The 22,203-nt window shown below is 35.6% G+C and overlaps 1 protein-coding gene across 4 annotated transcripts in view; it reads right to left on the bottom strand.

Moving 5' to 3' along the window:
• The window catches only part of LOC144973147 (casein kinase I-like), a 35,487-nt gene extending 22,994 nt beyond the window's left edge, over window positions 1-12,493 (bottom strand). Inside the window, exons 1-7 of one of the 4 annotated variants that reach the window (XM_078915251.1) lie at window positions 12,274-12,493; window positions 12,082-12,161; window positions 10,109-10,219; window positions 4,700-4,848; window positions 3,114-3,342; window positions 2,082-2,252; window positions 1,294-1,442 (exon numbers count right to left, since the gene is read on the bottom strand). In XM_078915251.1, the coding sequence (XP_078771377.1) occupies window positions 1,294-1,442; window positions 2,082-2,252; window positions 3,114-3,342; window positions 4,700-4,848; window positions 10,109-10,219; window positions 12,082-12,157 (885 nt within the window). In that variant the 5' untranslated portion in view covers window positions 12,158-12,161; window positions 12,274-12,493. The remainder of the gene's footprint in view (window positions 1-1,293; window positions 1,443-2,081; window positions 2,253-3,113; window positions 3,343-4,699; window positions 4,849-10,108; window positions 10,220-12,081; window positions 12,162-12,273) is intronic. The other 3 variants (XM_078915252.1, XM_078915253.1, XM_078915254.1) reach the window with 3 other exon arrangements.
• Window positions 12,494-22,203: the final 9,710 nt, after the last annotated feature.

Below are 22,203 nucleotides of genomic sequence, written 5' to 3'. Positions count from 1 at the left end.
AGTCACAATGTACTTCAGATATTATCAATCTATGTCAGTGTCCTCCGTACACATCTGCAAATATTCATCCAACTCTTAAAGGGTGTAGAAACTTCCTCTAATGTCAATATTTAAGTCTCGCAAAGAAGAAAAGTGGCAGGATGATAAATTAAATCAGGGGGTTGTGGAGGACAATTTCTTTGTGTTTACATAAACAACTTTTAAAATGCAATGCTTAATTTGGACATGCACTGCCCAGTCATTTTCTTTGCATTCCACGACTACTTCAAAACTTCAACATAAAAGTAGAATTTCTGACCCAGAGGAACTCTAACCCTATAAATCAAAGCAACCTATCAGTAAGTGTAGGAATGCGGCAATCAGCTGAGTAATAAATCTCTTCGCAAAGACTGTGTGTCAGTCACTTGCCTGCATCAGTTCTTAGCCCTCCTACTTGTCTTTCCATTTAAGTTATGTCCCCACAATTCACCATATCCCAAGGCAGATTTTCAAAATGATAGTTCCACAGGATATTCTAAATTTGTTATAAATTTTATCAATGATTTGGCAACAATATTTATATATTCTGTATGGTTATGTCCACGACAATAGATTTGGGGCAATCCGTGAATGGCTTAACTTTGTAAGCTCTGTGACCAGTCTTCAATTTAGTTACAACTCAAAAACCAGTAGTTCTTTACACTTTATATGATTCAAGGGTATGAATTTGATAAAAAACGAAAATTATGTGATAAAAAAAAACACAGACAAAAGGCAGGGTGTTTGAAGAACTATTTTTCAACATGACCAAAAAATATTCTAAACTTTTTGAAAAGTACATATTCATTACCAGTTCATCATTAGTGCAGATGCAGTGGACTAAGTCCTGAATCTGACTATGACACAACATTTATCATCACTAACCTGACATCAAAAGAAATATAAGTAAGGCGTAAAATTCAGATATATATTATAAACACCACACCATTAAGGTTTTATTTTAGGAGGCAAATATACAGTTTGAAGAAACATATACATTATATAAAAAAGAAGGGCCTTTTACAATATCGGCCCAGAGTCAATGTCACGAAAAATGAGTTGTAAATTACTTTTTTTTTAAATCTATCTCGAACAGTATGTGTAAGACAACTTCTTCAGAACGCTTTCATAATCAGATCCTAACTTTAAAATGATCACTTTGGTATTAAAAATCCCACACCTTCTCAATTCTCTTGCATGTTAACAAATGCTAACTGTAAATGTCAGGAAATGTTTACTAAAACCATGTATTGGGAAATAAAATCTCAGACTTACAAACTTGAGCATGTTCCAGTCAAATACATAATCATAAGTGAAGCCTTGCCGATGGAACAAATTTCGAAACAATTGTCGAAGATAGGAATAGTCTGGTTTGTCATCAAATCTCAGAGAACGACAGAAGTTCAAGTATGTAGCAAATTCAGCTGAAATGAAAAGTGGAAAATAATTGTCAGCACACTAAAACAAATTTTTACTCCTATCAAGCGCCAAAGTTACTGTCAAAATCTTTTGTTTTATTGTTTTTAAGGGTTTTACGGCGCTTCCAATACATTTAGGTTATATCAGCGCCAGCAAAAAGGAAGAAAATGGGATAGTAAAAAGTTATAGAATTACAATTAAAGCACCCAAGAAAAAGTAAGACAAAAGGGAACTGGGAACAAATAGGGATTAGATGTAGATTCCAAGAGCATACCATCAATGTACTTAAGTTGAGACCACCAATAAGTCTGGACACAAGCACGGCCCCCACTGAGAGGAATACACTCAAATGCTTACATTATAAATTCAAAATAACAAATACAATAATACATAACAGAGAGATGATTTACAATGAAAAAAATATCATCTCCCAAAACAATAACTATGCATTTGACTGTTTCCCTCCCAGCCAGGAAAAAGACAAAACCAAGCAATCTCATTCCAAGACAAAGACAGAATGAAAGTTTGAAAACAGATATAAGGGGATAGCAGACAAAGTGAACCTCCCTGCCCACTATGGGAGTCAGGAACCCCACCCAGTCAAAATCTTTTCATAGCAGCTATAGTTAGTTTGGTATACTTACTTGAAAAGGAATTGCAAAGCTCTTCAATAGGTGTGGACATTTTCTTCTCGCTGATACGCTCATATTTTTGTCTTTTGGTTGCTGCCTTTAGGCCTTGCCAGGGTAAACTACCCCTTAAAAAGTACATGAACACATAACCCAGTGATTCCATGTCATCTCTCCTACTTTGTTCTGCACAGAGTAAGAAAAGAAAAAAAGAAAGAAAACACGATTCATATGAATTATGGAATAATTGACGGGACACAACTTATTCCAGGGATACAATTAGGAGAAAATTTAATAGGTTGCTGTAAAGATGCTCTTAAAATAAGTAAATTCTATGGCATCACTTTAAATTCTGATGTCATATAATGAGGAACAAATTTATTATAACAAAAACTCAATGAGACATCCTTGTCAAATAAAAAGTGAAACATAGCCATGCTTCATCTTCACATTCTGGCATGATGTTAATACATTGGGTAATTATCATATATTAACTAATTTTAAGAGATATTTCCGAAGTCAAAAAAGAAAATTTTGCCATTAAAATTATATACACTATACACCAACCAAAGGGACAAACACACTCAAAATACAACATTTCGCTTTATTATATTGTATTAAATTATTTTTTTTCTCTCAATAAGCAATTAAACAGATCAATTCATATAAATATTTGTTAAAAAAAGAGACGTGTTTTTAGGTACTTTTCGAATGTCATCACTTTAGTAAATACCTTCTGATTTGGAATGAATTTCAGACATTTGGAACAACATAAGAAAATGCCCCATCAGCATATGTTTTTGAGCTTTTTTTTTTTTAAAGGTATATGAAGAAGGATAACTGGCTCTTAGCAATTGAGGAGGATTGAAAAGATAATATATACTCTTAATTTATTAAATTAAAGAAAGAAAAAAATAGAAAGAAAAAATAATATCTGCCTTCAAAACAAAAAAATAATGGATCACACAATTACTGCAAAAAAAAAATGTTTAAAATAAATATTTCAATTTTTTAAAAACTTTAACATTCTACAAATCAATGTCTTACCTATTCCTAAATGAGTGTTGATACTAGCATATCTGGCAGTGCCAGTAAGATTCTTGTTCTCTCGGTATGGTATATGTTGATGAGTGCGTGCATCTCTGTATTTCTTGGCTAAGCCAAAGTCAATGATGTACACCAGATTTCCTTTCTTGCCCAGACCCATGAGAAAGTTGTCGGGCTTCACATCTCGATGGATGAAGTTTTTAGAGTGGATGTATTCTATTCTGCTTATCTGTAAAGACAAGAGTACAAAACTGATTCAGACTGCACATGTTAGCATGCAATATAAAAAATCTATACAAGACTTAATAATGATATTTCTGCTCTGTTAAGGTAGACGCACAATTTTTTTATCTCTTTAATTTGAACAAAATGATGGAGACAAGAACATAATAAACAAATTTGCCACAGTATGAGGATTGAGAGTATTACATCATAATAAAAATTTTCTTTCTTGCAGATAGTGACAAATGGAATCCTAACTTCCTTTTTTTTTCATAAACGAAATCAGTGAGATTAAATAAAACTTCAAAAGAGAAGAAGAATGAAATAAGAAAAATAGTTACTTTGAAATCAATAATTGAGTCCTAATGAGTAGATGCAGAAGTCCTGTATTTAACTTATGTGGTTCCAGAATTTAGTTAGCTCCGAAAATTAAAATGTTAGCAACAAATCATTCATTAAATTCTTTAAATTATTTTTTTAAAAAAGGTTTTACAACGAAACCACTTTTAAAAAAAATAAAAAAATGAACTGACTCTAAATCAAATCATTTTTATGCATGTATCCCAAAAAAGCAATCAAAATAAAACCTAGAATATGGTAGTAAAAATTAGAGATCACATTGATTATCACCAATAAAAATAAATAAATAAATAAATTTATAAAGTTGTTTAAAATGATTTCTATTATTCCATGGTGTCAGTTACCAAATAGGAAAAAAAAAAACACCTTTATATCCTTATAGATAGACCCAGGATCCCTGGAAACCTTTACTACATACTTCATCCTACAAACAAAATATATGATTTTTGCAATTTGTGGGCAAAAAGCTTTCTTTTAGGTTACCTTAATTCCAATGAATAACAACAACAAAAAAAAGAAAGAAAAAAAAAAAGAAGAGAAAAGAAAAGAGTTAATGAAATTAACCTGATTTTTTTTTTTAGTTGATTCGTTTAACTTCAACCGGCAAAATCACTATTCTCTATTCATAATGAATGAAAATTAAATCAAATTTATATTGTTAAATATCTTTTTAAATTAAAAAAAAACAACAACAAAAAAAGATTTTTAAAAATGATAATAATATTTATATTTTTAAAGTCCTGCCTTAAAATTCAAGAACAGACAAAAACTTCTAAACTAATAAAGAATACCCCTAAACATTTTTTCAATGCTTAAATGAAGTTTTGTAAAATATATGTGAATCGTCCCATGACACTTACTTTGTATTAAAGAGTGGTAGATAGCGGTGTATGTAATCTAATGAGATGAAATAGTTTGAAAACATAAAACGGCTGAATACTACTAAAACAATTCCATTGCGTCCAATGAACCCTAAATATAAAATATATAAAATAGATGCTTACCAACTGGTCTGCCAGAAGTAAGACTGTTTTAAGGCTAAATTTGCGTGAACAGAAGTTGAAGAGATCCTCAAGACTAGGACCAAGGAGTTCCATCACCATTACATTGTAGTCACCTTCTGCACCGCACCACTTGATGGTTGGAATGCCCACTAGAAGGAAAAATTAAACAGAAATAAACTATCACTAAGCAATAAAATTCCTTTACAGTCCATTATGAAATGTGAAAGATTCTTTTTTAAGAAGGAAAGAAAGAAAGAAAAAAATTCTTTCAATTTTCAAAGTAATAATAACATAACAATTGGTATCAGATTCTAAATAACTGAGTTCAATCCAAATGTTTCTTTTCTCTCTCTTTCTCTTTTTTTTTATTTATAAATAGCAAATAGTAGTCTCCACAAAGGTTTTTTTGTAAAAATTTCAACAGTTGAGTGTTGTGCTTAATTGGACAAACTAGAACTAAAAAAAAAAAAAAAAAAAAAAAACTACAAGTGAATAGAAGTTGATAAAAGGATTTGTGGTAATGACAGCTGTTTTCAGATTGGTAGATCCCTGGTTTGAGCCTTACTGTGGGAGATACAAAGCTAAGTCCTTGAATCAAACTCCCATAAATAAAAATGAAAATCTAATTGCCTCCCACACCCCTTGTCCCGATAGCTCAGTTGGTAGAGCACTCACTTCACATGCAAAGGGACCATGATCAATCCCGGGTGCAGTTGAGATTTTTTTCTAACCCCCCCCCCTGTCCATCCAGCAGTGAATGGGTAGCTGAGTCTTGTTAGACTTGGCGGAAATACTTTATGATAGACCAGCGTCCTATCCAGAGGATAGCAAGCAATTGCTAGTGACCGTCTCACGCTATAGAAACCGGGATAAACTCCCGTCTCCATGGGCCTAATGGCTCTGAAGGACTTCTCCCACACCCCTTGTATGTAAACTATTAATAATCGTATAATAATATTCACTTCATAGTGAGATGCACCGGGAAATTTTTATAAAAATTATGACTAACTATGCCCACATATACAACTTCAAATTTCAAAAATGAAAGAAAAATTGGCCCCTAAGACACAAAAAGAAAATAAAAAATCTTGATTAAGATTCTAATAACATAAATGGTGGGCATTATGACTTTGGTGATTGTGTATACACATTATATCTGACATGAACTACTCTTCATGACATAATGGATCTCAATAAGCATTGCAGTTGTCGTTTCTGCCAAATACCTATTGTGTCACAGCAACTTAAAGCAGTGCAGGCAACGTTTCAAATAGATTAGATCTTTATAAACTATATCGTTACATGCTTTTACCACCTATTTACCCTCACTATTTCCAAAAGTTTAAAACAATAGCTATTTTTTAAAACTAGGTTAAATTAAGAACTAAATATGCTAATAAAAAAAAATATATAAAAGACAGAGAGAGAGAGAGAGAGAGAGAGAGAGAGAGAGAGAGAGAGAGAGAGAGAGAGAGAGAGAGAGAGAGAGAGAGAGAGAGAGAGAGAGAGAGAGAGAGAGAGAGTCTGGTCTATATGACAATGATTTGTAGTGAAACATACGACTACTTTATTTTTATTTATTATTCTCAAAGAACAATGCAACCCTCCTTACGATTCTCAATTAAAACAAGGATTTCTCATAACTATTACTCCAAACACCATTCTTGCTAAAATGGGTTATTGATAATCATTGGAATGTAAAATTTTAACCAAATTTAAGCCAGAATTTCTTCACTTCTGTTATTTAAGAAACTTTTAAACATTAGATGTCAATGGAAAATCCCTAATGACTGCCCTGTTTGTAACTCTTTTTTAAAGATCTAAATCAGGGAAGACAACAGGAGAGCCTTCTTGGTCAGCTGATATAATACACAAAATGTGGGAGTGAAATGCCAAAACATTTAAAGCATCATCAGCATATTCAAAAGTTGTCTTTAAAATGTATGGCAAATAATAATAGTAGTAGTAGATAAATTAGAGTAAACAGCAACTGAAACATAAAGGGCTCATACACCACATAAAGAAATGGAAAAACAAATATCGTCACACATTCTCCAATCTCTTTTAGGCCCTTTATTACAGTTAATGACCAGAACACACATTCAAATCGCGAATCTTTCTCACGAAATTCAGACTTCATTAATGTTGAGCATGTCAGAGTTCAAAAACAAACACAATATTAATGTTTCTCTGAACTGAAAATGAACTACTTCTTGGCAGCATTCAATTGTATATTATAATTTTGCATATTAGTAGTAGTAAGACCAGTAAAATAAAAAAAATAATACTAATAACTATCAAAAGAGACATGCATCTATAGATATTTTTTTTTTTGGAGCTAACACCTGAGTGCACTTGACAGACATTTCTCACAACTAATACATAATTAGTATGTAAATTTAAAAAATTTTAAGGAGATTATGGCCCTTTGAAATTAAATAAATACCAAGTTGAGTGCTACCAAAAAATGTTACGGAGAAACAAATGAACGTAAATTTAAAAGATTTGAATCTTGAAAGAGACAATCTTGTGAAAAATGTTCAAAAGCTATAGAAAAGAAACAGCAATTTTCATAATAAACTGGCTATTAAAGGTAGAGGTGTTGAGCTGAAATGGGTGAGGGGGGAAGGGGAGGAGGAAGATAATATGGTGGAAAGAAGCATACTTCCAATAATTGGTTAACTCAAGTCCTAATCAAATTCCTCAAATTCATGCGACATGAACTACAGCAGGGATATTCAATGTGTGTATTTCCCCCACCCTCTGAACTTTTGATCTATCAACAAACAATAAATACAAAGAAATCAGATACAATAATAGTAGTATACAAATCATGAGAGAAACCTTTAACCGAAACATCAATGTCATGAGAAAATGACCAATTACAGAAGTATAAAATATTCTAAAATGACGACATCAGGTCTCCAAAATTAGTCACACAGCTCTTTTTCCAAAATACAAATTACATTTGCATTTCCAACATTCAGGCTTCACAGTCAATATAAAAAGAGGCTAAATTGTACAAAAACTCAGGGATAAAGGTAAAAATAAATGAGAAAATGCCCCTAACACAGCAAAACCAGACGCTTCCAAAATAGTGAATCATTCTTGAACTGCTCTCGGTTTCACTTAAAACGCAAAACAATAACAATATACCAATGTGAAATACGATGCAAATATTCAAGCTAAATGGAAACACACATAACATGCTGTAACCATTAAACATAACATGTTTCAAAAAGTTAATGGTGTCTAAATAAATACTAATCATACTTCTAATAGGAATATAATTATGATTATTATTTAATATGCTGACATGGCTAGGTAAGGAATTGACATGCAGTTCAAATACACAGTAAGCAAAATTGATTTAAATAAAAATAATAACAATAATAGTTTCTTTAAAATCTCAAATCAAAAACTTATGACTCTCTTAGCATTTGTGTTCCTTTACGCTGACTCTGCAAATAAGAAGGGGGGAAAAAAGAGAAGAAAAAAATCTGTGTACTGATAGTACAAAATTTAATCCTAGACAAAAACAAAAAAGAAAAAAAATGCAAATTCAAATGCAATGATAACCCAACTACTCTCATGTAATGGCGTTTCTTTTTAACCCCCTCTAATACCCCACACCTCATATATCACTATATATCCCCCCAGTACATAACAGAACAATATTTATTACACAATTTTTCATGAAATGATCTTGCAGTAGAGACCATCAGATTCAAAATTTGGTTTAGTCGTAGACAGGCATCTAAATATATAAATACAATTAATAAGTGTTTATGGACTGCTTCACACTTTGGACAATTTTGTTCACCTGGATGGGATGTCTGTCAGGTTAATTGTCACTCAGTAACACAAGTAGTTTTTGATCTGTGGCTTTCAATCCAAACAAGATACAAAGTCAACCGGTTCCCAATTGTCAATAAATTATTTTTCTTTTAGTTTAAAAAAAAAAAAACAAAATGCAAAAAACCATAACAGAAAAGGACTGTTTCTTCTGCAGTTAGAAAAGGTAGGTACCTGAAAAATCTTTAAAATTAATGCGCCAAAATTGTTCATCCACCTTTTCCCGGTGCCTTATATCAATTTTAATGGCACCCAACTCAGACAATGTTGTCAAATAAACAGATTATTTGTCTGTGACCACAGCAGTTAAATACTATACTGAATTTAAATAAATGAAATGCATCTCCCATATTATCTTCATATAAAAGTCGAAGTGCACCTCTGGCAATATGAATAAAATATAAATATTATTTTTAAATACACGAATACCCCACCCCCCAAATAAAACCCAGTAAATAATGTTTTAAATTTTAAGACCAAACAAAAACAAAAACAAAAAAAACAAAACAAAAAAAAAGAAGGAAAAACGATAAGATGGTAATGCTTTTTTCACATGTCTGACACAATACTACAAAGGGGCTGCCTTGTTGATCTAATTTCTAAATACAAATGATATATGAAGGATGCTTCCATTACACAGTGAGTGTTATATAGGTGCATATGTTATCCACCATGCCCTACACTTGTACCAATATCAACGACATCAACACAGTGTCAGGAACAAACTAATACTCAATAAATTCAACTGACATTTGATGGATCAAAGCCACCTTGAACCACCAACTAACACAGACTTAACATGAGAAAAAAATTAACCACAGTCAATGCTAAACTCGTCAATAAAAACGTAATCCAAAGAAAAGAAATATGTATATAGCAATAATCAAATAAAAGCTAGCACAACCTATCAGAACATATATAAAGAGAGAAAAAATAAATGTTTTTATTAATTGAAGGTAGAAATAATGAGTGAAAAGAAAGTATATTTGTAAAATCATTGAAATGAAATCTGTAAATAGAAATTTTTTAAAAGTACAATCATCTCATTTGGTTTGTAAAAAGAGCCGTTTATCAAACAGAACACCAAAAAGTCATCCAACCATATCCATAAAAGGCTTTCGAAATTACAACATGACAAAACTGCTTCAATTAACAATGTCCTTGACGTAGGCTTCTTTGTACAATTATCTAAAAGAATCAAAACAATATCAGATTTTACAATAAAAACATATTAACATGTAATCCAGATGTTTATAATTCACTGACAACAAGGCAAATAACAAATCTGAGTTGACTAAACCAAACTACAAGCACCTCAATTTTTCAATTCCTATCAGAGTATAATTTTTTTTTAAACAAACAAAATATAATAATAAAAAACAATAAGTAGGACCAAAACAAATCACAAAGCACGACAAAAATACTACTGGTAATGAAAAATATTTTTATTGGAAAAGAAAAAAAAAAAAAACAACCCTCCCGTTTATTTACAAGAACAAAATTACCACATTGATATCACAGAAAAATTACGAAAAAGTACTATAAACAACTTACCACCTCCTTGCATCATTCGATAGATTCGACTCTCTATGTGCAGCTGTGGATGTTTTGTTTTGACACATTCTAACTTGATTGCTACTTCTTCTCCGTTTGAAATGTCCGTACCTGGTATAAGAATTCATTGAAGTTATACATAAAAATTTTGACTGTGTTAATCAATGGTTATACAGGCCTGTAAATGGTTGGTGGAATTGTCAACTTTTTGAACACGCGAAAATAGACACAACAGGACAAAAATATGGACACACCTCTGTGTGTGCGTTATTTACTGACTAGGTGTGTGTGTTTGTGAAGACGACTCGCGCGAACTTCACAACCTCTCTCTCGCTGGCTGTGGCACAGTAGCCAGGCAGTGAATACATACACGTCTAGCGGAGTGTGTAGGTGGCATGATAATATTATAGTTAACTGATAGACGGCATGTTTTGTCTTTGATGCGACAAATAAAAAGTATTTTTGTTTTGTTTTTTTTTAAGTCGGCATTTGAATTTGAAACGGAATAAAATCTAATTTTTTCGAGGAACAAAATAAAAGTCTTTTATTTCCTTTTTTATTAGTTCTGTTCTTTGGCGTTACGAATTTTATTTTTACTATTATCTTTTTTTTTTTTTTTAGCACTTATAGAGCAAAATCGTACTGTCGGAAATCCGACAATAGACGGAAGATTTACAGGCCTGGTTATAATATAAGTATAACCCACAGTATTTCATCACAAAGGCTTTGCAGGACATGTCAAATTAAGAAAAGCATATGTCTACACTTTAGAATTGTTGATAATGCTAGGTCTACTGGAATTTCAACAACATTAATTACAAATTGTGTCATTCCCCTATCCCTCCCTTATTTTAATAATTGCTGATTTCAAAAGAAATTGTTATCCCATTGGCAACCATCAAATTCAATTATTATTCAATATTATACCGACATATTCTCATACATATTTTGATTTTGAAGTGTTAGTAGAGTTAGAAATTTGTTCTGTTGAGTTGAAGTTAAACTTAAACCACTTAAAATCGAAAACCACTATAAAACTAATCATACCTAAGTCAAATAATTACAATTTCCTTTAAATGAAATACAAAATTCTTTTGATTCTTAAGTCTTAAGCCATATGATAATATTCGGATTCATAGTATTATTAATATCATAAATGTTACATGCCACTAAAAAATGGCTGAGGCTGAGCTAAGTTATTGTATTTGATTGCGAATATAGATATCCATGAGTTTATTATCACTTTATCAATCCAAAGCATTAAATAGATGATGATGATAATAATAATAATAATAATAATAATAATAGGCCTAATAATAATAATAATAATAATAATAATGGCCAGAGCAGCAGGACCACACAATAAGTTGAATAAGTAAGAATTTCTTTCTTTCATTTCATGGTCAACATGAGTATGAGTCTATGAGTTGGAGTTGGTGGTCCACGGTCCACATTCAAGTAATTCAAGATTCAGCACAGTTTGTATTGTAGTTGTGTTGTAGGGCAGTCCACTCCTCAGCTCAGCAAGGTAAGAGTAGGTAGGCTAAGTATCAATGTCATCAGGAGGTGATTGAATCAGGTGGAGTTGGAGGAGTGAGTCACTTTCTTACTTACTGTGACTAACAATGACAACATTCAATTTTCATTCATATACTCAGACTCATCATCATACACACGACTTACTCAACAAATATTCACAAGTACATTATTATTGACTATTCCATGTTTATCTAAACATTGAATGCCAATCCAAACAACAACAAAACAATGTTATTTAATGTTAATTGCCTCAATCAAGCCTCCAAAGTCTCGACTAACAAAACTGTTCAAGTTGAACTACGACGATGGTAGGTAGGAGTCGGAGTAGGAGTAAGAAGAGTAAGGCGACTACTGCCTTGACCTCAATTTTTTATTTTTAGTTCGACGATGAGTTACGACATATTTTCAACGAAAAACGTTTTATACTGGCTTACCTAAATAAATATCACCAAAAGAACCACTCCCAATCTTCCTCCCCAGTCTGTATTTGTTACCAACTCGTAGCTCCATTATCCTGAAATGAAAGAAATGAGAGTGTTATTATCGCTGTCAAGGATGAGACGGAACATAAACAAACAGGAAAACAATCTCTGAGTTGGGCTATTTCATAGGGAGATTCTACGCACCTCGTCAAATGATATCCTCCAAGCACCCGCTGTTTGGGCTGGAAGATTAATTTAAAATCTTAAAATTTCATCAGGCTTGTAAATAATCCAAAATTCAAGACGGATGTCACAGATATTTTTTAGGAATATACGTCACTCAGAGTCGCCATTATTTACTATGGTTGCTCAAGGCGAACTACGCAGGCGCTCCTTGCTCTGTTGGAAAAGCTTCCGGTAACACGGAATTTCCAATGACTTGAAATTAGGGAATGCTGTCATCCCTTTGTTTTGAACTCGCCCTTTCCATTTGTATAACGATGACATAATTTTTTGACTATATTGTAATGAACTACATACCTCCCCTCTGTCTTGGTAAACTTTATTGTTGCTTAAATGAGACATAAATGATTGGACATGGACAAATGAACATTACAACCCCTTTCGACGATTCAGTAGGCCACGAACCAACAAAGTTCAAAGATGAAAGAAACAGATTTCTGCATTTCGGTCGTAAAACAAGGATGCCTCGGCAGATCATTCCTTTGCAAAAACACTGATTTTAATAGCGGAGAGTGGATACGTCCCATCGCATGAAAGAAAAAAACTCAAACAGCTTACTCTACAATATCACTACTACATGATCATGGGATAGGCCTTGTGACTCCTAGTGATATACATAATGTACTAATTCAAAAAGCTTAGAGTAACACGTGTTTATTAGATGCCCCGTGTGTGTGAAACATTTCAGTAAATGACGAAAAGAAAAAAAATGTGGGGTTGGGGGGTCCCACTTTAATCTTTTCCATTTGAGCAATATTAACTACTATATTTGCTCATTTGATCATAATAGATAGGCGTGTCGTAAGAAGGGGGTGTTTCGTTTTGTTTTGTTTTTTTGTTGTTTTTTTTTTTGTTTGCTTTGTTTTTTTTTGCCGGGGGGGGGGGGGGGCACAGATTACACAGCTCCTAGTCTGTGGTGGGGGGGGGGGGGGGGGGGGGGGTTAAAATTCAATTTTTGGGTTTTTAATTTTCTTTGTTTGCTAGTTTGGTTGGGATTGTATCTGTTTTTTTTTTACTTGTTTAATATGTTTGTTTTTTATTGATTTTTTTTTGGGGGGGGGTTGTTTTTGTTGTTTTTTATTTTTCTAGAATTTGATTTTATTTATCTATTGTTTATTTATTTATTTTGGAGAGGGGCCGGGGGGGGGGGGTACACATTTAGTTTCGACGGAGTATTGAATTAGTCTCAATTAATGTATGATTCTCATTATTTTTTTTAATGTGCATGTCTCACTGTTATAGGCCCGTGGTGATTGACAAGAGGTACGGGTGCTGCCATAGATGACACAGGAGTCTGTGGTAGTCTGTGGGTGCTACCGACGTGTAGGCCTAAATATTTGCAGGCCTGATAACCCAAATCGTTATGGGCTCACTGTAGTAATGGAAATAATTCCCAATCTTGCGCAAAATATTGTTCAATCAGGCCCATAATTGGGTTCGGTTAGCAGATTTCTAAATGTGTCAATATAGGTGGCCGCCTGTTTCTCAATTCCGATTATGCCCTTGAACTAAAGTTGTTTTCGATTAATTGTCAAAAACTGTTATGTTGTTAGCACAATTAGAAATTGCATTTAGACAAAATCAAATCAAATAATCAATTTGTTTACTTATCCATTCGTTTTCTTTTTAAAAGATAATTTAAAATAATGATAATGATAATAATAATAATAATAATAATAATAATAATAATAATAATAATAATAATAATAATAATAATAATAATAATAATAATAATAATAATGATTATTTATTATTAGTAGTATAATAATAATAATAATAATAATAATAATAATAATAATAATAATAATAATAATTATTATTATTATTATTATTATTATTATTATTATTATTATTATCATTATTTGATTTTGTCTAAATGCAACTTCTAATTGTACTAACAACATAGCAACAAGAGCAGCAACAGCAGCAGCAGCAGCAGCAGCAACAGTAGTAGTAGTAATAGTAGTAGTAGTAGTAGTAGTAGTAGTAGTAGTAGTGTGATGTTGTTATTAATATTATTATTATTGTTATTATTATTGTTTTTTTTTATTATTATTAATATTATTATTATTATTATTATTATTATTATTATTATTATTATTATTATTATTATTACTATTATTATTATTATTATCATCACCATTATTATTATCATCACCATTATTATTATTATTATTATTATTATTATTATTATTATTATTATTATTATTATTATTATTATTATCATTATTTGATTTTGTCTAAATGCAACTTCTAATTGTACTAACAACATAGCAATAACAGCAGCAGCAGCAGCAGCAGTAGTAGTAGTAGTAGTAGTAGTAGTAGTAGTAGTAGTAGTAGTAGTAGTAGTAGTATTGTGATGTTATTATTAATATTATTATTATTGTTATTATTATTGTTTTTTTATTATTAATATTATTATTATTATTATTATTATTATTATTATTATTATTATTATTATTTATTATTATTATTATTAGTATAATAATAATAATAATAATTATTATTATTATTATTATTATTATTATTATTATTATTATTATTATTATTATTATTATTATTATTATTATTATTATCATTATTTGATTTTGTCTAAATGCAACTTCTAATTGTACTAAAAACATAGCAAGAGCAGCACCAACAGCAGCAGCAGCAGCAGCAGTAGTAGTAGTAGTAGTAGCAGAGAGCGTAGAATAACGAGAGACTTTACGAGGTCGCGCAAGGCGTATCGAGCCTCGTGTGTAGCAACCAAAAGAAGTCAGGTAAACATTTTATCATCATGGCGGCGAATATGAAAGAAGCAAAGAATACGCATTGTCGTTGGTGTTCTGCCCCAAACTGTAGCAACTCCAAGAATAAAAGGCCTGATTTGTCATTCTTGCGCTTTCCATCGGACCCTAAAATGTGAGTAAATCACTATCTTATAAGCTCTTTGTTTGGTTTTTAAAAGGCTATACTATGAATGTGTTAAGGTAATAGATACTAATGTGTGTAGTATGTGTGAGCGTATATAATATGCCACAATGTTGTTGTTTCGATCCCACGTATTTATGAGTTACTTAAAACTCTTACTAGTGCCAGACGTATGAATCTGCTTGTTTGATTTATCTGGTGAGGTGCCCGTAAAGAGTATTGTGTTTATGGCAGCTTTGGTAACTACGTTACATATATATACAGTCCTCTTTGGCTACACACAACCGCTACAATTGCCCCACCAGTTATAACAATAAGCCGGTGGGTCTTGTGTGTGTGTGTTTTTTTTTTTTTTTTTGTTTTTTGTTTTTTTTTTTTTTTGTGTGTGTGTGTGTGTGTGTGGTGTATGTATGCATGTGTGTGTGTGTTTGTTTGGGTTGATTTTCTATTTCTTCTACTGCACCTTAATCTACCATCCTAAACTCCATCAAATACCCTTACTGCTGTAAAAATTAACGATGCAAAACGACCATTCAACGCCACAGCGGGTATCCTGAGATGGCGTTATAAGTGGATCAGTATCATTCAATTTTAGTGAATAAATGCGCCTCCTTTTGTTATAGAGGGTTGTGATTTTAGATGAAGCTCATTAACTTAGGCATGATCTACATTGTAACTGTACACAGCCGTGTGAAATAGGCATGTTTGCTTTTTTAAATTCTTTCTACAGTAGCAGGCAGTGGCTCAACAATTGCCGTAGGAAAGATCTGGAGAATAAAACACCAGAATACCTTCACATCAACTGCTTCATTTGCTCTGAGCACTTTGAACCTTGCTGTTTCAGCAAAACTGCAGTGAAACGTACGGTCATTCTCAGGACTGCTGTGCCAACCATCTTCAACATTCCAAATCCTCCTCCTAAGCTTACTCCATCACGACCACCCCCTAAAAAGCGTAAAATTGATGATTCTGCAGAATTACCACCAGAGAAACCATTTACCTCACCTACAACCTCTCAATGTCATCCAGTGACGGATGTATCCGAGACGAAAGAGGAACGTCAAAGAAAAGACAGACTGAAGAAGAAGCTCTGTGCTCAAAGGTCAAAGAACTGGAGACTACAGAGGAAACTCTCCAAAATGGCAGAGAGTTCCCTTCATCAGCCAAACTCCTGTGCGGCAACTAGCTCTAGCGCAGAACCAAGTTCCGAGCAACAACATGGAACTGAATCGAGCAGCCTACAGGCTTCACTTGAAAGTGTTGAACAAACCCTTCGTCTTTATTTACCTCCCCAAGCCGTTTCCTTCATCGTGTCCCAGGTTAGAGTTGGACAACTTCCAAAGAAATCCAGACGATGGAGTTTCCAGGATAAATCATTTGCACTCTCCCTTTTTCACGCTAGTAAAAAGGCTTACAGTCTCTTTCAACGGCTTTTTCAGTTACCATCTCCGTCTACACTTGCCTTGGCCATGAAGAATGTACAGATTGAACCTGGACTCTGCCCGAACATGCTCAATCTGTTCCAAATAAAAGTGGAAGCAATGTCACCAGTGGAACGATCTTGTGCCATTGTTTATGATGAAATGGCCATTGAGTCCGATCTGTCGTATGATCCTTCTAGAGATCTTGTGGAGGGATTTGAGGACTATGGATTGTTGCTAGGAAGATCAAGAAAACCAGCCACCCATGCTCTTGTCTTCATGGTGAAAGGACTTAGCACGAAATGGAAGCAACCATTTTCCTATGTGTTATCTAATGGACCAGTGAAGGCTGACATGCTTCTTCTTGTTCTTGTAGAAGTGGTGAAAAAGTGATAAATCTAGGTCTCCATCCTAAAGCAATGATATGCGACCAAGGATCAAACAACCGGTCAGCATTACAACAGCTAGGAGTCTCTCAAAGCCGACCCTTTGTCATTATTGAACATCACAAGGTCTGCGTTCTTTATGACCCACCACATCTGCTGAAAAGCATTAGAAATAACCTGCGGAACTCAGGATTTAGGGTGGCTGGAGACACCATTTCATGGGATTACATCCGGCAATTCTATGAAATGGATTCTTCAAAGCCCATCAGATTAGCGCCTAAACTGACAAGCCGTCACATCAACATGCCAGTTTTTGCTAACCTTAGGGTGAGTCTAGCAGCACAAGTCCTGAGTCATACAGTCGCTGCTGGTATAGCCACTGTGGTCTTTCATTCTTCTCTTCCACAAGAGGCATTGCCAACTGCTCATTTCATTGAGAACTTTGATCAGTTGTTCAACGCTTTCAACAGCAGATCACTGAGAAGCAAAGGGACAATGAACAATGCGATGTCGGCACATTCCAAGCACGTGACTTTCTTGGAGCAGACAAAAATCTGGTTGGAAGGCGTCAAACCCCTGAACAAGACAGGTAGTTTGCCATGCCTGGAAGGATGGAAGCTGTCAATCGAAGCCTTGCTCCAACTCTGGCAACACCTGCGAGATGACTGTGGGTTCAAGTTTCTTCTGACAAGTCGCCTGAACCAAGACTGTTTGGAAAACCTTTTCTCCATCATCAGGGCAAAGGGTGGACACCGAGTAAATCCAACTTCTAGGGAATTCCGCCTAGCTCTGCGCCAGACAATGGTTGATGCTGTTCTCGTCCCGGGGAGCAACAAAAACTGCAAGGATGACATCGATACCTTCTTGTTCAGTTTTGAAAATATGGCATCAATGGGAGCCCAAAGCACCGTCAGAACACGACTACAGCAAGATGTTCCTCTTCCACTTCAGCAAGTAATGAGAGCCGCTCCTCCCATGCTCACGACAACCGAGACCAACGTTCTGAATTACATTGGAGGTTACGTTGGGATGAAGTTGAGAGCCAAAAAAAAATCTTCTGTGTGAAAATTGTAAAGAGGATTTAATACAAGCACGGAGCACTCAAGACCCATCTGCAAGAAAAATTTTACCACGGAAAACGAGGGATTGTGTGTGCCATCGCATAAATTAATGTATTCTGACGGCTGCAGAACATGCATTTCGATGCTACATTGACCCCTACTTGTACAAGAGAGGATTAAGAATGTACCTGATTAGGAAAGTGATGGAGGCAACATTAGAAACAGGATTGGAATGCAAAAAGGCCGTGAAGCAGTGTGATATTCACTTCCTCGTCATCAACCTTTTCGTCAATGTGCGCCTTCATCACCATGTGAGATGCAAGGCAAGTCAAGAACAGACCTCCACATCCAATAAGTCTATTGAAAGGAAAGCGGCCACCTTTCAGAATAAGTAGGAAGGGCAAGCATGCATTGGGTAAGCTTCATACTCACTTCCATAGACTTTGTTATCAACCACCCCCACATCACCAATCATCCTCCTCCCTCCCCCTCTCTCTCTCCTCCTCTCTCTCTCTCTCTCTCTCTCTCCTCTCTCTCCTCTCTCTCTCTCTCTCTCTCTCTCTCACAAACATACAAACACACTCCACCTCTTTAATGTTATATGAATTATATTCGCTCAGAGAAGATGCGAGATTCCTCATAGCCATGCATGATAGAAAACTAAAGCAAATCCATCGATGGTTTCCAGAAAGTAATTTGTTTTGCTCACAGCATCATGGGAACAGTTCACTTGAAGTTTCTACATGAGAGAGAGAGAGAGAGAGAGAGAGAGAGAGAGAGAGGAGGAGAGAGAGAGAGAGAGAGAGAGAAAGAGAGAGAGAGAGAGAGAGAGAGAGAGAGAGAGAGAGAGAGAGAGAGGTGGGGGGGGGGGGTCAGTAGGGTTGGGGGCGTGTGATTCGCTTGTTGTGTCTTTGTCAATTTGATGTACGAGTCCTCTCTTGTTGTGCCCATGTCAAATTTCCTTTTCGGGATAAATTTTTAAGTTAATTTTCTTTTATCTCATCTTATCTGATAATGTTTGTATTCGATATTGATACCTGGACCTCGATCCAACGGCTTAATAAACTGTTTGATGTTGTGCGAATTATATATCCACTACATTCCATTACTTCTCTCGCCACCATGTGCCGGTGTTTACCTGTCTTGGTTATTTATAGCTCGCTCCTCGCCGCATACGCAGTCACCATCCCTCGCTAACATTGTTGTCACCGACGAAGTCGCGTGACTTCCCGTCCGTAAAGCCTCTCTATTAGTGCGGGGCGGTCCTTGGCAAGCTTAAGGACCACGGTCCTACGGTCCTTGGGAAATGAAGACCGCAAGGACCGGTCTCTAGACCGGTCCGTTCATTCTTGAACCGTTAAAGACCGCTACACGATGAAAACCGTGGCCTACAGGAGTAAAACACACGGAGTAGTCACACTCATTTCAAATTGTAACCTAATTAGAGAAGAGGGGTGATGCCTTCTTTATTTGCTCATCGTACTTCATTGTTACTTCGATAATTTAATAAAATTTGAAATTTATCCCCATTAACGGAGATAATGGCATCTCCCAAGGCGTTGATCGAGTTGTTCGTGGCGTTGATACACACACGCAACTCCTACCCCCCCCCCCCCCACACACACCACACATTAGAGGGCAGCGAGCATTGAAGAGTAAGAGAGAGACGTGAAGTTATAATAAGAGGGGGTGGATGAGGTGATAAGAGGGGTCGATGGTGACTTTTCGCCAGATCTAACAAACTCAGCTACCCATTCATTGCTGAGTAGACAGGGATTCAGAAAAAAATCGACTGCACCCGGGATCGATCTCTGGCCCTTTGCGTATAAAGAGAGTGCTCTATCAACTGAGCTATCGGGGTCCCCAAATATTCTATTGGACTTTTTTAAAATTCAGACGTTATAACTGGGTTTTTTGGAAGGAAGAAACTAGTGCGGGGCGGTCCTTGGCAAGCTTAAGGACCACGGTCTTACGGTCCTTGGGAAATGAAGACCGCAAGGACCGGTCTCTAGACCGGTCCGTTCATTCTTGAACCGTTAAAGACCGCTACACGATGAAAACCGTGGCCTACAGGAGTAAAACACACGGAGTAGTCACACTCATTTCAAATTGTAACCTAATTAGAGAAGAGGGGTGATGCCTTCTTTATTTGCTCACCGTACTTCATTGTTACTTCGATAATTTAATAAAATTTGAAATTTATCCCCATTAACGGATATAATGGCATCTCCCAAGGCGTTGATCGAGTTGTTCGTGGCGTTGATACACACACGCAACTCCTACCCCCCCCCCACACACACACACATTAGAGGGCAGCGAGCATTGAAGAGTAAGAGAGAGACGTGAAGTTATAATAAGAGGGGGTGGATGAGGTGATAAGAGGGTCGATGGTGACTTTTCGCCAGATCTAACAAACTCAGCTACCCATTCATTGCTGAGTAGACAGGGATTCAGAAAAAACTCGACTGCACCCGGGATCGATCTCTGGCCCTTTGCGTATAAAGAGAGTGCTCTATCAACTGAGCTATCGGGGTCCCCAAATATTCTATTGGACCTTTTAAAAATACAGACGTTATAACTGGTTTTTTTGGACGGAAGAAACTAATGAAACTCATATTACTTGATTAGTTAAAACACCAAACGAAATTTTAATATTATTGTATTATTTTTAATGACAACAATGCGATAGAAAGGAGTTGCGACAAGAGATGGACAAAAGAAAACAAAAAATCAGACTTGCAACTTGCTAGGTTCGACACACACACACACACACTCACACACACACACACACACACACACATCTTTAGTAGTCACATACATTTCAAACAATAACCCATTAGAGAAGAGGGGTCATGCCTTCATCATAGATCATTGTCATTGCGATCATTATGGTGTAGTAAATTTTGAAATTTACCCCGTATAATGGAATCGTCCAAGGCGTGCGCCTCCTGTTCCCCCCATCTCACACACGAAAGGGCGGTTTGCGGAGTGGAGGGAGGTGGTCGTCTGCCTCTATGGTCGTCTGTGTCGTTTAGTGTATGGCAAAGGGGGTGGGTGCGATTAATTAAGTGGGATGGGTGGTGATTGGTGGAAGATAGGCAAAGGACCGAGGCAACGAATCGCTGGGGAAGTAGTATGGCGCGAGACCGTTGAAAGGTGATAAGAAGTGAGGACCGCCGGCGGTCTTCCTCTTTGGGACTGGACCACGGTTCACAGCTAAAAGACCGTGGGACCGGTCCTCGGTCCGGTCCTCAGCGCGGCACTAGCTCAAACCCAATAGCAGTAAGTTTTTTGCGATACATAATTTCTTTAGCAAAAACATGCTCTACAACACATTGTTCATTTTCTTAAAATTTTATGATGTACAAAGGAAATTTTTAAATAAGAAAAATGTTGGTTGTATCGTAACGAATGTAACGATTTTCCTCTAGTTGGTAAAGAGAGGGTTAATATCTGGGCTTGCATTCAGTCAAAATTCATGAATGCCCATAAAATTTACGAGTTTCCTACGAGTGTCACATATCTAGATAGTCCTGGACAACGCTCACTGTCGCTGTATATTATTTAAGTTTAAATAAAAAATAAAATAGAGGAAGCATACGTACCACCTTGGCCTTCGACGCCTCGGACACTTTCAATAGGTAACAGTCAACGAGACTATTTCTACACCATCATTTTCAAATAGTGAATATCTATATATCTTTCATGTATTTTTTGTTTGTTTTTGTGTGGCTGTGTGGACTCGTGGTATGGCACTCGCCTTCAGATAAGAGAGAGGGAATGGTGATACCCCTCTCAAGCGCATAATGGACGGTGCCCCCCCCCCCCCCCTTCCTCCCGTTTTGAGCCGAAATAAGTGTCCCGGCAACTCTTTTTCGCAGATTCCCTGACTACGAACAGAGATGCAAATGCGAGATGGAAGTCGGTTTGGACGAATTCAATGTCTCGAGGGAACGGGGACACACACTCCTCGAAACTAGGTGAGAAGTTGCCAGGCTTCTCCACCAGTAAGAGGAGACACTGGGTGGTAGCGAATCGGCCTCGGTCGAGAATCTGCCTAACAGCAAAATCGCTTCATCAGCGGGGACTTTCCACCTGTCCAACATG

Source organism: Berghia stephanieae, chromosome 5 (genome assembly GCF_034508935.2).
Source record: "Berghia stephanieae isolate SIO BIC M18660-M18661 chromosome 5, UCSD_Bste_1.3, whole genome shotgun sequence".
Classification (NCBI taxonomy): Eukaryota; Metazoa; Mollusca; class Gastropoda; order Nudibranchia; family Aeolidiidae; genus Berghia; species Berghia stephanieae.
The sequence above is the reverse complement of the archived record's forward strand: the minus strand, read 5'-3'. Positions and strand labels throughout refer to the sequence as shown.